The sequence below is a fragment of the Suncus etruscus genome, chromosome 15, assembly GCF_024139225.1.
Source record: "Suncus etruscus isolate mSunEtr1 chromosome 15, mSunEtr1.pri.cur, whole genome shotgun sequence".
NCBI lineage: Eukaryota > Metazoa > Chordata > Mammalia > Eulipotyphla > Soricidae > Suncus > Suncus etruscus.
This window is the reverse complement of record NC_064862.1, coordinates 36,971,800-36,985,828: the sequence shown is the minus strand read 5'-3', so window position 1 is coordinate 36,985,828 and position 14,029 is coordinate 36,971,800. Positions and strand designations below refer to the sequence as shown.

The window sequence follows — 14,029 nt, the reverse complement described above, 5'->3', positions numbered from 1 at the left end:
GGGTTCAGCCACTACCCCTCAATACTAGTCCACACACATCACCCATGAAATCCCAGTGCTACGGTGAGTCAAGAAGAAGAGAGTCAAGTAGAGGGAGGGTGGGTGCCAAGCTGAGTGGGCATCTGCCCAGGTTCCCAAGAGCAGAGCCACCCAGTACTGAGGAGGCCAAGGCACTCCAGAATAGAATAAAATGGGTGCCACAGGGTGGTTAGGTTGATGAAGGGTGCTTTGGAGAATACAGGCAGAGGAGATGAGATCAGGAGCTGCCTTTCCTGCATGTAGGCAGGATTATGGTACCCATCTGTTGCCATCATGACATTGTGAGGGTCCCACAGACAGCTCCATTCACTTATAAAGCTGGAGAGGGAAGGACAGCCCATAACTCAACCCTGTCCCCCTCTCACCTCACTGCACCTCAATGTGCTTTCCTTGCAGACTTGCAGCCCCAGGGACTGTAGGGGGTGGGGTGGGGTTCAGTGGTTCATTAGCCTCCAGATACTACTTCAGCCTAGAACACAGGTTCAGTTTGTAGGAGGAAGAAGTAGGTACACACTGAGAGTCAGAAAAGACTCCTGTTCTCCAGTTCTGTCTCCAGCCACCTACTTGTTTTCTGATGCCAGTAGCAGGGGTCAGCAAGGGAGGCCTAAGAGGAGGCTCTACTTGTCTGCTCTCTTCTGAGGATGAGGCAGTATAACCTAAGCAAGACAGGGCAGCCCAAGGGCCAAAGAGAGAGCACAGTGGCAGGCTTTTGCTTTGCACACAGCCGATCTAGGAGGATGGTGGTTCAAATCCCGGTATCCCATATGGTCCCGCGTGCCTGTCAGGATTGATTTCTGAGCACAGAGCCAGGAATAACCTCAGAGTACTGTCAGGTGTGATCCAAAAACAAAACAAAGCAAACAAAAAGGCAGGGCAGCCCTCTGAACCCTGACTCCACATCTGTAATAGAGAAATGTTAGGAAGAGCCACGAGGGCTCCTCTCCCTCCACCCCTTGGCACATCCAGTGTTTCCTTAGAGGAATAACAAAACTGGACAACTGGGCAGTGTCAACTCATACACAGAGGAGTAAATAGGGCACAAAGCCCTCAGTTACCACAGCCACCAGCTGACAAGGTGACAAACTAAAGCCCCTTCAGTGATATACCAATGCCCTGTCTCCCCTCCTCCTGGGAGAAGGGCTCTATCTGGGCTCTCCCTTCTCTCCTGCTCACTACCTGTCTCTCAAGAAGAACAGGGCTCCTCATTTTCCAGAAATTCTTCCCCCCACCCAAAAAAAAAAAAAAACCTGAATTGATAGATACTATTGTTTGGCTTGCCCTGTTGTGCACCTGTGGAAGGAACCTAGCCCTCCTCAAGACTCAGAAGCTTCCTTCTACCATCAGTCTACATTGCTCTATGAGGCTCTGAGGGTGGAGGTTTCTTCCTCAGTTGCCATAGAAACAAGAGTATGTCTGCTGAGTGTCTGGGTACTAAGCTCAGCAGAGGAAGGAAGCAGATGCCCTGAGAGGCAACTGCTCTCACAGACTCACAGCAGCTCCGAGCTGTGAAGGACCCATGGGGCCACTATGATCCTGAGTCCTCCTGCAATCACGGGGGCGGTTCACAGGCCTTTTTGCAGACATTCTGGAGTCAATGGGGCCATGACGATATCTGAGTTCATGCCTGCTCAAGTTCCACCGACTCTGCTGGGCAGTTCACTGTTCAAGGGTCCAGTTACATATCTTGACTCTGCAAACACAACCTTTAGTCCATCCTGGCCCCTTACCCCAAAATCCCGGAGCTGGGTAGGCCCCTCCCAAGTGTAGCATCCACCTACCAGTGCTCCCCAGTAGGGCCACCTGACCACCTTGCCCTAGACCTCCCTGCAACTTTGCATAAAAAGAGACACATTTGCTGCACTTTTACCCCCAGAGACTTGCATCCTACTTCTTTTGAAACAGAATAAACTATCCCCCCAAGATGATTCTTATAATGGTCTTAATCTGGGAGCATGGCTTTGTGTGTTCACATAGTTCCGCAGCTGAGGTACATCCCCAGACCCTACCTGTGTGTTGGTCTGGACACTGGGACCTGGGTCTGGTTGTATTCTCCAAAGCACCCTTCCTCAACCTAACCACCCTGTGGCACCTATTTTATTCTATTCTGGAGTGCCTTGGCCTCCTCAGTACTGGGTGGCCCTGCTCTCTGGAACCTGGGCACTCACCTACCAAAGAGATCTGAATATCTCAGTGTCCACATGACCCTTCAGCAAGGCTCAGAATGAACCAAAAAGGATCCAAGAACAAATTCTGGGCCTCCCCTGGGCCTGGGTGTGGTAGAAAGAAGGAGACTAATAACACACTGATGACAGACCAGATGGAAAGCAGCCCCTCGACCTCAGTGACCCCAAACCTGTGACATCAGTTCAATGGAGGAGGCTTTTTAACTGTGAGTTGGGAAAAGGCACAGGCTTGAAGGCTAGCCCTGAGGGAAACACCCCCTTTATCCATCCACTTAACCTGCTGCCAGGGGGCCTCAACCCCAAGTCCCACTCTCAGTACCCACAGAGCCTGGTACTCTTTTGCCCAGGCCAGTCCTGGTGTCTCAGCATAGGAATGGGCAGGACAGACAACATCTATTGTGAATGGACTTATTCATGTCCACAGTCCAGCCTTTCAGCAATGCTTCTGCAAAAGAGATGAATTCATGGTTTCCATGTAAACACTCCAGACTTTAATAGGAAGATCTGCACTGTCCAGACTGAGCCTGAATTGATAAGAGCACCTTATATTGGGGAAACTGAGTTCAAAGGAAGAAAAGCATGCCAAAGCCCTCAATGCCCCCAAACAGTTGGCTTTATGGCACAGCCCCCAAACTGCCCCTCTCCACCACCCTTTCCTGCCTATCTCTATATCTGTAAATCTGTATATCCTGTGTATCTTCTATCTCTAGCTTCCCACATCATTCTATGACCTCCCTCTTTTCAGACCCCTATATTTCCACTTCAAAGCCCAGATGAAATGTCCCCTTTTCCTGGGAAGACTCCCTTTTATCTCAGAAAATGTTTTAACCCTTAGCTATCTCAGGAGAAAGTATAGCTACAAACTCCATTTCACAGTTGGATAAATTGGTAATTCTATTCACTAATAGCTGAAGGTTTTTACCCTCAGCAACTTCCCATTCACCTCATCTATCCAGAACATGGACAGTTGGTCTCTTGGATGCAAGCATAGCCATCAGCTTCTACCCTCCATCTCCTTTTGCCCAGAGCTGAGTGTGGTACAGAAATGCACCTGAAGACCCTTTACCTGGGGAGGAATTAAGAGTACACTGAATCAGCACAGAAGTGTTTTGAGGTACCAGGATTCTAGGATTTCTTTATTGCCAAGGTCTCAGAGTTGGTGCAAAAAAGTGCTAAAATTTTGCTATCACATTGTTTTATCTAAGTCTCATGCTGTCCCTACTTGGAGTAATTGGCTTTCCCAGGTAAAAAGTAAATGCAGAACACCATACATCAAGCCATACACTGCCACCTCCTGGAATTTTCTCTACCCAGTACATAACCACTTATCAGAGGCTGGGAATATGTCTCAGTGGCTCAGTCCCCCAGCACCACACGCACAAAAATGAGACCTTAGTGAGAAAGCTGCCACTATCCTGTACACGGGTTCCCTCCGGGCCAGCCCCATATGATGAGGGTCTGAGGTATTTAGCAGAAGCTAGCACTTGTATTAGGCTTCCCCCAACCACGATGGCATTAGGTTGCACCCACCATCGGAGGTATCATTCAAACCTTCTAAGTATATGTACCTACATGAGAGACAAGAGTGGGAAGGGTTGATGCTGGGAACTGGCTTGGAAACTAAGACAACCTGGATTATGCCTGGAATTCCTAAAGGAGCTGCTGGATGGGAGAAGACTCTGGAGGCTGCAGGATAGAAGGAGCAATGTTCCTATGAGGAGGCCACCAGTGTCTTTACAACCTGCCCCTTCCTGAGCATAAGCCTGTTTCACATGACAAGGGCCTCAGTCTATGTTTATGGCTCCACTCCAGCACTGTATTCTCACTCCTCCCCAAACACCACTCTGCTAGACTTGACACCTAAAAGCAGGCCTGAGTTCCTGGGCCACATATCTCTTAGACTCCCCCAGGTTCCCTCATATTTCACTGATGGTGGTGGCCACTCTTAAAAAGGAGAGTTTCAGAAGAAACCCAATTTATATCACTTTGCTATGTCCCCGGTGTTGAATCACTACATAGAAACCCTGAAATCTAACACCACCTGGGGGACAGTGAGAAAAGAACAGAAGGACACAGCCCTCCAAGAACTCGAGGCAATAGTCAGGCAGGGTGCAGGAGTTGACGAAATTTAGAGTTCCAAGGTACCTGAGCTCCATTTCCTTGATCTGTCCTCCATAGCAGCCTCAAAATGTCCTTCTAAGCTAAGAGGTGATGTGTATGATATAAGGCAGGAATGGAGATGGGTAGTGAGGATGGCTAGACCATGATGAAGAGATGCTAAAAAATTTCTACCTCTAAAAATTGGACCCCAGACCCAGCCTGCCCCCCAGAGGCCATAAAAATATCTCACACTTTGTGCCTCACAAGCTGTCAGAGCCAGTAGCATGTAATGCAAGAAACTGGCTTCTCCTAGGATGTTGGGTAAGATGAAAGCATTGGCCTTCAGCTGAAAGACAGGAAGCTGAATTGAACCCCCAGGAGGGCACAGGCTGGAAAGATTTCAGACCAACTGGCAGTCTTGAGGTCATCAGCCAGCTTTCTTGCCCTGTTTCCCTGCCTCCTGGGTTTCAAAACTACAGTACCTTAAAGGTACTGAGAAAAGCCCCCCCCCCCATTAGCCAAGCAGGAAGTCAGATTCACCCTGAGAGACCCATGGTCCCTGGGTCTACTTTCCCAAATCCCAAATGCAGATCAGTGAGCTCTTGAGACAGCAGGAAAGAAGAGATACTATAAGAGGCCAGAGGAAATACATTTGGGTAGACCCTGTTGAGGTACTTGAGTATCTAAGTCTAGTCCAAAGGTTTGAGAAGCCAAACCTTACCTCCTCAGTGATAGGGTGCATGAAACCAAAGGCAGCTTTGCATGCTGTGGCATGGACCTATTAGTAAAGGATATCATGCTTGGCAATGTGTGCCTCATCACCCTCTGCAGGAACCTACTGTAAGGAAGCAGACCTAAGAGTAAGCAAGAGTGGCTGAGCCAGGAAGTACTGAGACCGTGCTGCAAAAGCCAGATGGTTACAAGGTCCTGAGTGTCAGTGATATCGCCAGACTGAGTCTCCCGATAATTTCTAGAGGAATCAGGCTGACCTGGGCTGAGGCAGGAGTGGCAGCCACTAGCCTCAGGAACTAAGAGCACCATCTAAGTACATCCCTTGAAGCCTTGGCCTTCCTATAGCGCTGCCCCGGCAATTGAACAGCTATATCTAACAGAAATTATGTGTTGGGGTAGAAGAAAGCAAGATTGGTAGGAAGTGAGAAGGGAGATGTGCCCCAGACTAGACAAAAGGGAGTGAGTGGTATGCCAACAGCTGTATTTATGGGACAGCAATCCTGGCATTGTGTGTCATCCCTAGTACCATTTTATAGATAAGGAAACTAAGACACGGAGAGGTTAAAAAAAAATCCATGATGTAGCCCACATTGGTGCTGAAAATGAACCCAGTGCTTCTAACCAGGCATATCTCTTCTGCAATGTCTCCAGAAGAACTTTTCATGGCAAGTGAGGACTGGGGACCAGGACTCCCTCATAATAAGATAAAGGCTTCCTGTTGCACCTCAGGTCTCTTTCATTGCTGGCCTCTCCAGATTGTTATTCTAGGAACTTAGCCAGGCCCAGCCTGTTGTTGGTTAGTGACAGCTATGCTGTATGGTATGAAAATCTTTACCACCATGTTTGGTACAAAACAAAAAACAAGACTTAATCCAGCAGGTTGGAAGTCTGCAAAAATAGGTCAGCAGATCCAGCCACAATCTGAGCAGGTAACCCCCAAATGCCACCCTGGAGGGAAACTCATTCAGTGGTATAAGGCATATCAGTTTGTTGGAGCTGGGTTTTGTTTTGCTTTTGTTTCTTTTGGGGCTATATTCAGTGGTGCTCAGGGATTATTCCTGGCACTGTACTCAGGAATTAATCTTGATGGTGCACAGGGGACTATACAAAATGCTAGGCATCAAAACCAGCTGCATATAAGGCAGGGGTCTCAAACTCAATCTGGGGGCCGCAGGAGACAAAGTCGGGGTGATCCTTGAGTGCAAAGTCAGTAGTAGTAAGACTTGAACATTGGGGGGTGTGACCCAAACAACTAAAACAAAACAAAACAAAACAAAAAAAATATTTCTCTAGGGCAGGGCCACAAAATGTACAGAGGGCTGCAAACAGCTTTTTGAAAATGGTCACAGGATGACTTGTAACCCAGCTCAGGAACTATGCCCAGCCACCAGTTGCTTCAGTGTCTAAAATACTTGAGTTTTCCCCCTCTTCTTTTTTGCTATTTCTGCTGTTGCTGCTATTATTGTCATGATCTTGGTAAGGTGATCTCACACTTAGTTGCAGAGATCACACACACTTGGTGGTGGTTCCAGGACCTCTCTGGAAATATCTGGGATTAGGGTGTGTTTCTGGATGAAGCATCAAATACTCCATGACCAGCATGAAAGGTGAAGGCAAAAAAGGTTCTTCCTGGAAGAGACTGGATAGCAGGAACATGGTTCTCACTCTCTGGGACATGTAACTCTCCTCTTGCAGTCTACCTTTAGATTGGTTGCAGAGCTCATTTCCCTAATTATGGGACCATGGTGGCTGGGGGTGGGGGAGTATCCCAGGGGGAGGGAGTAGACACTTGTGTCAGGATGAGGCAGAGGTTGCAACAGAACAAGAGGGTGAGGTACAAGCTCTATGGAGAGGTGAATGACTCCAATGCAACCTGGGGTTCTATTAGCTTCAGTCATGGTGTCCAGCCCTGTCTGATTACCTTGGAGGCCCTGGGGAGTAGTTCTAACCCTCACCACCAGGTGGAAAGTCACAAGAAAATTAGATGACCAAATATAATCCCATGTAGGCTGCAGGGGTGAGAGAAAAAGAAGGAAAAATGAGGCCTAAACTGATATCTGAGCTAAGTACATCCATATTGTGGATCATGAGGTACTAGGGAGGCCCTAAAGGCCAGACTGGGAGAAGGGTTTCGCCTTTACCCTGAAGATGGGTTAACTATAACTGCACTGCAGTAGTATGAGCAGGGGCTTCGGAAGAAGAAGAAGGCAGGGCTTTCAGAAAGATGGGCCACACCGGGTGAGCAGAACTTGAGAAAGTAGAGCAGAGACCAAGGGGCTGCACAGAGTGCCAATTTCTCTGCACTTACATTCAGGCATGGTCACAATTTCTAGAGGTACTGGCCCTTCCTTTTACTAGGAATTATTATTTGAGGTGTCAGGATATTGCTCTGCCACCTGTAGTTCCCCAGATGTACCAATGGCACAAGAGATACCATATCCAAGAGCCAAAGGAGCATATCTGCACTTTCCTATGACTTCAGGGCTTATTTTCCATCAGAGGGGCCTGGCCTCATGCAAAGTTTCAGCAGTGTCCTAGGGTGAGAGTATCCTGGTTGCCATGAGTGCCTTAAGGTGATATTGGAGTCAAGCCAGCCTAAGGGTACCACATAGCTCTGAAGCAGAGCATAAATTATTGGTGTCTCTTCTGGGCTCCTGAACCCTGCCTAGCAGGCCCTGAGAGGATGGGGGCATCTAAAGAAATTGAGGTGTGGGCTAAAATGATAGTAGAGCAGGTCAGGTGTTCGCCTGACACTCGGCCAACCCAGATTTGATTCCTGCACCACATATAGTTCCATAAGTCCATCAGGATTAAGCTCTAAACAAAGCCAGGTGTGGCCCCAAAAATTAAAAGAAAAAAACCAAAATTATCCTTTTCTAGGCACCTGCATGTTAGCACTGTGATACCCCATGGTTGACCACAAGAGAGAGTGAACTGGGAAATCTACGTCCCAAAACTGTGTGGAGCAATGGGAACTTTTAGACTGGTCAAAGAGACACCAAAGCTGGTCCAGAAGAGGTTACATTGCAATATTGATTCCAGTATATAAGTTCATGCCAAATGTCTGGCTTCCCTGTGAGTCAGATCCCTGAGTTTCTGTTATTTGAGTTAGGACCATGGCACTCAAATATGCCTCAGTACTCCAAGTAGACTGAGAGGTGTCTAAGGCAAAGGGAATTACAGTAGGTCATGAAGAATGAAAGTCAGGAGCTGAAGGGAAAGGAAGAAAGGCCCAAAGAGCCACAGTTTGAAAGTTCTGATGGCCTCAGGACCTGGGTAATAAAAATTTCTGTCTGTACAGTTTGCCACAACATGGATAGAACCAGAGGACCTTAAGTGAAGTAGGTCAGAAGGATAAATAAATACTGGATGTTCTCAGTAATCTGTGGTATATAGAATAACATGTCTAGCAAATGGTAGGTAGCAAAGGAAGGCAAAACATTGGATGTTGATTACAGAAACAGAAGTGCAAAAGAAGGATAAAAATGGAGAGGGGAAGGCCAGAAGAGGGGGTCTGGAATTACATAGAGGCAAGCGTCAGAGGTTCTGGGCCACTCTTTGGTGTCTCAGTATGATATCTGTATAAGTCTAAACCACCAGACCCAACACAAAATCAGGGGACCCGAACTACTACAATAATCCAACTTTTAAAATGTGTCTGTCAAGGAGCCAGAGAGCTAGCACAGTGGGTAGGGCACTTGCCTTGTACATGTTCAACCCAGGTTTGATCTCTTGCACAACATGATCCTCTGAGCACCCGCAAGAGTAATCCTTGTTGGCATTATTTCTACCAGAAACAATAGCTTCTTCAGTGTGGTGCCCAGGAATCCATAAGTGCTAATTAGTGCTACTCCTAGTAGCTACTACTCCCTAGTAGAGTGTGATTGTCCTAGATAACAAGTCTCAGATCTGGGAACATTCTCGGGGCACATCCCTCCTGGGTATGGGAATCCTGCAGTCTATTTCTTTCGGAAAGTACCAGGGAATGCCATCCCCAAGGCCTAAGTCACTCCTTACTCAGGGGTTCTGTTATTTCTGAGCTTCCCACGAACCTGGGGTTAGTTTTGATCTCCACAGCGAAGCAGAGGATCAGGGAGTAAAGCCAGGTAGTTTGTCATTGGCATCCAATTGCCAAGCCTGTCCTTATCCCTTTTCAGCACCAACATATGTCAGACAATTCAGTGAATGAGGGAAAAGATAAGTGGCATTTTCCCTGACACCTTTAGTCTAAGGTGACCTTTCTCTAACCCAAGAGTGTTGATCCTGAAGGAGCAGTGAACCTGAAACTTTTGGCCATGGGACATGGAGCACCTTTCTTTCCTCTTTAGACCTATTTCATCATCTGTAAAATTGAGAATTAAATCAGGTGATTCCACATATTCACATAATCAGAACTAGCTACAGTTTTCCTGTGTTACCACCACAGTTTCCTTATGATTTGTGATATTATTTGATCAGAAAAACTCTTAAGTCAGAGTAGGAAAGCGGGCATATAGGAGCCCTGGGTTCAACCCAGCACTGTGTAGTCCTCCAAGCACCATCATTAGGACTCAAAAAGAAAAATATCAAAGGAAGGAAGGAAGCCAACACTGAGCATTGACATTTGACTTACTCCTTTTATCTTAAAAAAAGTCTAACTTTCTCCAGCTTTTTTCAGAAGTTAGAATTGTTCTATATGAAAACTAGGGATTTGTGGGTCAAACATGTTATGTCCCTTAAAAGCCCATAATCACTACAGTACATTCAGGGTCCTTATGAAGAAACTGAAGAAGGGCAGGGTGCTATACATTAGCCCTCGTCACTGTCTCCTAGGCCAGTATTTGAATTTCTACACTGGGAGGCAAGGTCTTGGAAACCTGTCCTGAGGCATCATTTGAGCTCAGCCAGCTGGACCTGATCCTTCTTGGCTCTTTCTGGTGCTTTGAGTTTGGAATTCAGGATATTCTTAATAGAGACCACAGCCTCACCATGCAGGGCATTCAACAGGATCAAGGCCTGAAAGACTGGCTGGAGAAGACTGTGCATGTTTAGCACCTACATTGAAAATACATAGAAGGTTGAACTGGCACATATATAAGCTTATGGCACCCTGTGGTATTTTAGACTGGAGGTGCCCTAGTCTAGAGGCATGTGGGAGTCTGTACCACAGTAGTGAAACCTCTCATTGAGTTCACTAATCATTGGTGCCAAAGGAAGGACCAACAGAATAGTCTTCCAAAGCTACTAGTTTCTGAAAGAATAGGGTTGGGCACTAGCCATGTCTGGGACTTCAGCATCTGTGGACAGCCCATAAAGACAGAGCTGATATAGCAGGACTTCCCCAAAAAAGGTTTCCTTGTACATGCTATGCTAGACTGAGAGACCCTGACAGGAGGTATCCCCCTTCCCAGAGCCAGAGAGAGAGCTCAAAAGGGTGAGTGTACGAGGAAGCCTAGGTTCCATCCCTGGCATGGCATGATCCTGGCAAGGTTCCCCAAACTAGGGTAACTCACAAGAAAAGAAAAAAAAAAAAAAAGGCGAGTCCTGGGGCCAGAGAGATAGTACAGTGGGTAGGAAGTTTGTGTACCTGGCCACCTAGATTCAAGTTCCAGCATCCCATATGGTCCCCATAGTCCACCAGAAGAGATCAGTCAGGAGTAAGTCCTGAACACTGCCAGGTATGGTCCCAAAACAAAACAAGATTGTCCTCCCAGCAGGGCTTCCTTACCAGGTGCCCTTTCACACCAGCATTTTCCTCCCCACAGAGCCGAATGGCAGAGAGCCTGCGCCTTTTTGACTCCATCTGCAACAACAACTGGTTCATCAACACCTCACTCATCCTCTTCCTGAATAAGAAGGACCTGCTGGCAGAGAAGATCCGGCGCATCCCGCTCACTGTCTGTTTTCCTGAGTACAAGGGCCAGAACACCTATGAGGAGGCCGCCGTCTACATCCAGCGGCAGTTTGAGGACCTGAACCGCAACAAGGAGACCAAGGAGATATATTCTCACTTCACCTGTGCCACTGACACCAGTAACATCCAGTTCGTCTTTGATGCGGTGACAGATGTCATCATACAGAACAATCTCAAATACATTGGCCTTTGCTGAAGAGCAAAGTCAGTCCAGTTGCCTGTGGTGAAACTCACATGGTGTTACACCCCACTTGTGGTAGGGAGATACAGCCCAGGGGCAGAAAATAGGGGGCCTGAAAAATGCCCTTCCTACCCTGTTCCTCCACCTCTTTGGCCCCATGTTTCTGCAAACAAATATATATGGATAGATTGCTAGATAGGTACACACACAAACACACACACACACACATACACACAGTGAAAAGTTCCTACATCATTGAGGTGTCTTGAAGACTTGAGGATCAGTCACTAGTCCTTCTTTACCCTTCACTTTGCCTTCCTGGCTTGGCCCCATCTGCCTGGTGTTCCCTGGAGGACAAATGGGAAGGGCAGCAGCGCTCAGGCCTTGGTCACCTGAAGGAGGTCAGCTCTGCCCCAGCTCCAGTCAGGAAACCTTGCACCACTGACCAGGAGGCAGGACCTGTCACAAGTGTTTCTGCCCTCCTGGCCCCGCCCACTGGTGGCCTCGGAACCCTGTCATTCATTCTGGAACCTTGAACCACGGTGGTGTGGCCTGATGACAGGACTAACCAGACCTCCAGCCACTCGCAGCTCTTTTTAAAAGCTTCAAAATATGCAGCAAGAATCCACACGTTAACACGAGTGGCATGATTTGTTCCCAACTAGGCCAGCTGGACTCCAGCTTTTCTTCTACTAGTCTGATGTTTTATAATTCCAAACCTGGTTTTTCTTCTCTGCCATTGTTTTTTTTGGCCAAACCTTGTGGTGTTTCGCAGAAAACCAGAAATAACAAAATTTCCAATGTAGTTGAGTATTCCTTTTTTAAAATGCAGATTTTTTCCAAACATGTTTCTTTTTTTTTCAGGTAGTCTTTTTTCGTGTCTGGCTTGCTGAGTGTCAAAGTTGTTATTTGGACGAGTGTGTCCCTCTGCTTCTGGAGCCGCCCTGGGGCAGCCTCACCAAGCAGTGTTGTACATAACACTGTGCTGCGTCCTCTTGTTACTGGTGCCGGTTTCTGCTTTGTTTTTCTTTCAGAAATAAATGTGATGTATCGGAAGAAGGTTCTTCACCACAGAGCAGATGAACAATAGCTAACATGTCTTGGTATTTAAGAAGTAAGTTAACTGTGACTTTGCAAATGGAGGAAGGGAATGTGAGAGGGGGGCCCAGCACCTGAGACCCCAAATGTGGCTAACTCCTGTGAAGGCTCAGCCAGCCAGCCGGAGTTGTAGCCTGAGGGAGGCCCTGCTGGGCCCCGCCCCTGGGGCACCCAGCCTGAAAGGTCGTTGGCAGGGGGCCATATGTAAGTATGAATCCACTGGCTGCCGAGAGGATAGGCCCTGCCAGAGCCCTTGCCAAGTCTCCTCTCTCAGCCTTTGTTCAGTCCCCATGGGTCCCGGCTCAGTGTGCAGTCACAGCCAAAGGATCTGAAGAGATGTTAAGAGGAAAAAGGAGCCGTGTGGTCATATGAAAGTCAAAGATTGTCTCCTTTAAGAAAATAATAAAAACCCTGAATGAGCCAAGCCTTGTCCCCCTTGTCCTGGCATGCTGTGTGCGTGTGCGTGGCTGGTATGTGGCCCTCCCCCAGAACACCTTCTCTGCTCAAGTGCCTTTCTCTTGTTCTCACGCACACCATTAAGTAAAATCATTTTGAAAGGGATATTGAGTATATAAACAACCTCAAGTACGGGAAAACTGCAAAGGAGGGAAAGTGTCCGCTCCCTTGTCTTTCAAGAAGGGCCAAGGGTGGAGTACAGTGTGTTCGCCTGTCAGAGGCCCAAGCAGCAGTGTTACTAGGACCCCTGCACTCTAAAGAGACTTCTTCCAGGGTCAGACCCTCCCCATAGAGTGGAGAGGTACCCACATTCCCTCAAGGGGGGCTAGCTCCTAGTAGTGGAGGCTGGGCCCCTCAGCCCCCTTGGCTGACGATGTCTCATGGTTATCAATACCTCTCAGTGCTAGGAAGCTCCAACTTCAAGTCATAGAAGTTTGTTTGTTAGGGGTCAAATAGCACTATGATAACAGTGTTGGTCTTGCACATGATCAACCTAAATTCAATCCCTGGCACCACATATTGTCACCTAAGCCCACCAAGAGTAATTCCTGAACACAGCCAGGAATAGGCCCTGAGTACCACCAGATGTGGACCAAAAACAAACAAAAAATTTTGTTTATGCTTTCACCAATCAGACTTAACAATAATTTAATGTTTTCCACTATGGCAGGTTTTCAGCTCTGATCTGTGTCACTTTTGAGGGAAAATGGCCAAGGAGAAAATGGATCCATCTTTTCCAGGAGGAACAGAGCTCTTAGATCTGAATCTACGCTCAAAGCTCTGGGGCTCTGGTCACTCTGCACCTAGTCAGGAACAGGAGGTCACAGGGGCTACAAAGCCCTGCTACACTCTTTGAATCCAAGTCTCTCAAGAGGGCTTGAGCAAGGCAAATCGAGGGGGCTTTTTGCCATACATTCATACCCATGAACCCATGTGGGGATTGACTTCACTTTATGTCACCAAAGAGAAAAAAAGAAAACACACAAAGGGGGGTTTGTTTCTGAAGAAATAACATGTAATTTCAAGTCCTTGAAACTTATACTGCACTTCTAATGTCAACTGTGAAAAGAGCAGTAATTTCACCTCCAGCATCTTTAACCCAAAAATACACAGCCAGAGGGAAATAGGCGTGTGCCTTGTGTCCTGATGAGCTCATGGATGAAAATGCTTTCCTGCAGTTTTTCCTTGCAGTTCACAGCACCAATCAGCCACTACCCTGCCACCCTGCAGACAATGTTGACTGTGGGCTCCTCTCAGCTCTGCAGAGCCCACTGTCTGCTGTTGCCAGAGCCATTAACACTGTCCAGCATCCTGGGCAGCCTTGTTTTAAGTCCCCATCCTCCCTCA

At 47.5% G+C, this 14,029-nt stretch overlaps 2 protein-coding genes across 3 annotated transcripts in view; one reads left to right on the top strand and one right to left on the bottom strand.

Moving 5' to 3' along the window:
- The window catches only part of GNAZ (G protein subunit alpha z), a 47,973-nt gene extending 35,323 nt beyond the window's left edge, over nt 1-12,650 (top strand). For both annotated transcript variants that reach the window (XM_049789009.1, XM_049789010.1), the window contains exon 3: nt 10,799-12,650. In XM_049789009.1, the coding sequence (XP_049644966.1) occupies nt 10,799-11,143 (345 nt within the window). In that variant the 3' untranslated portion in view covers nt 11,144-12,650. The remainder of the gene's footprint in view (nt 1-10,798) is intronic.
- RSPH14 (radial spoke head 14 homolog) overlaps nt 1-14,029 on the bottom strand; it is a 74,455-nt gene that overhangs the window by 46,097 nt on the left and 14,329 nt on the right. The gene's annotated exons all lie outside the window — the stretch shown is intronic.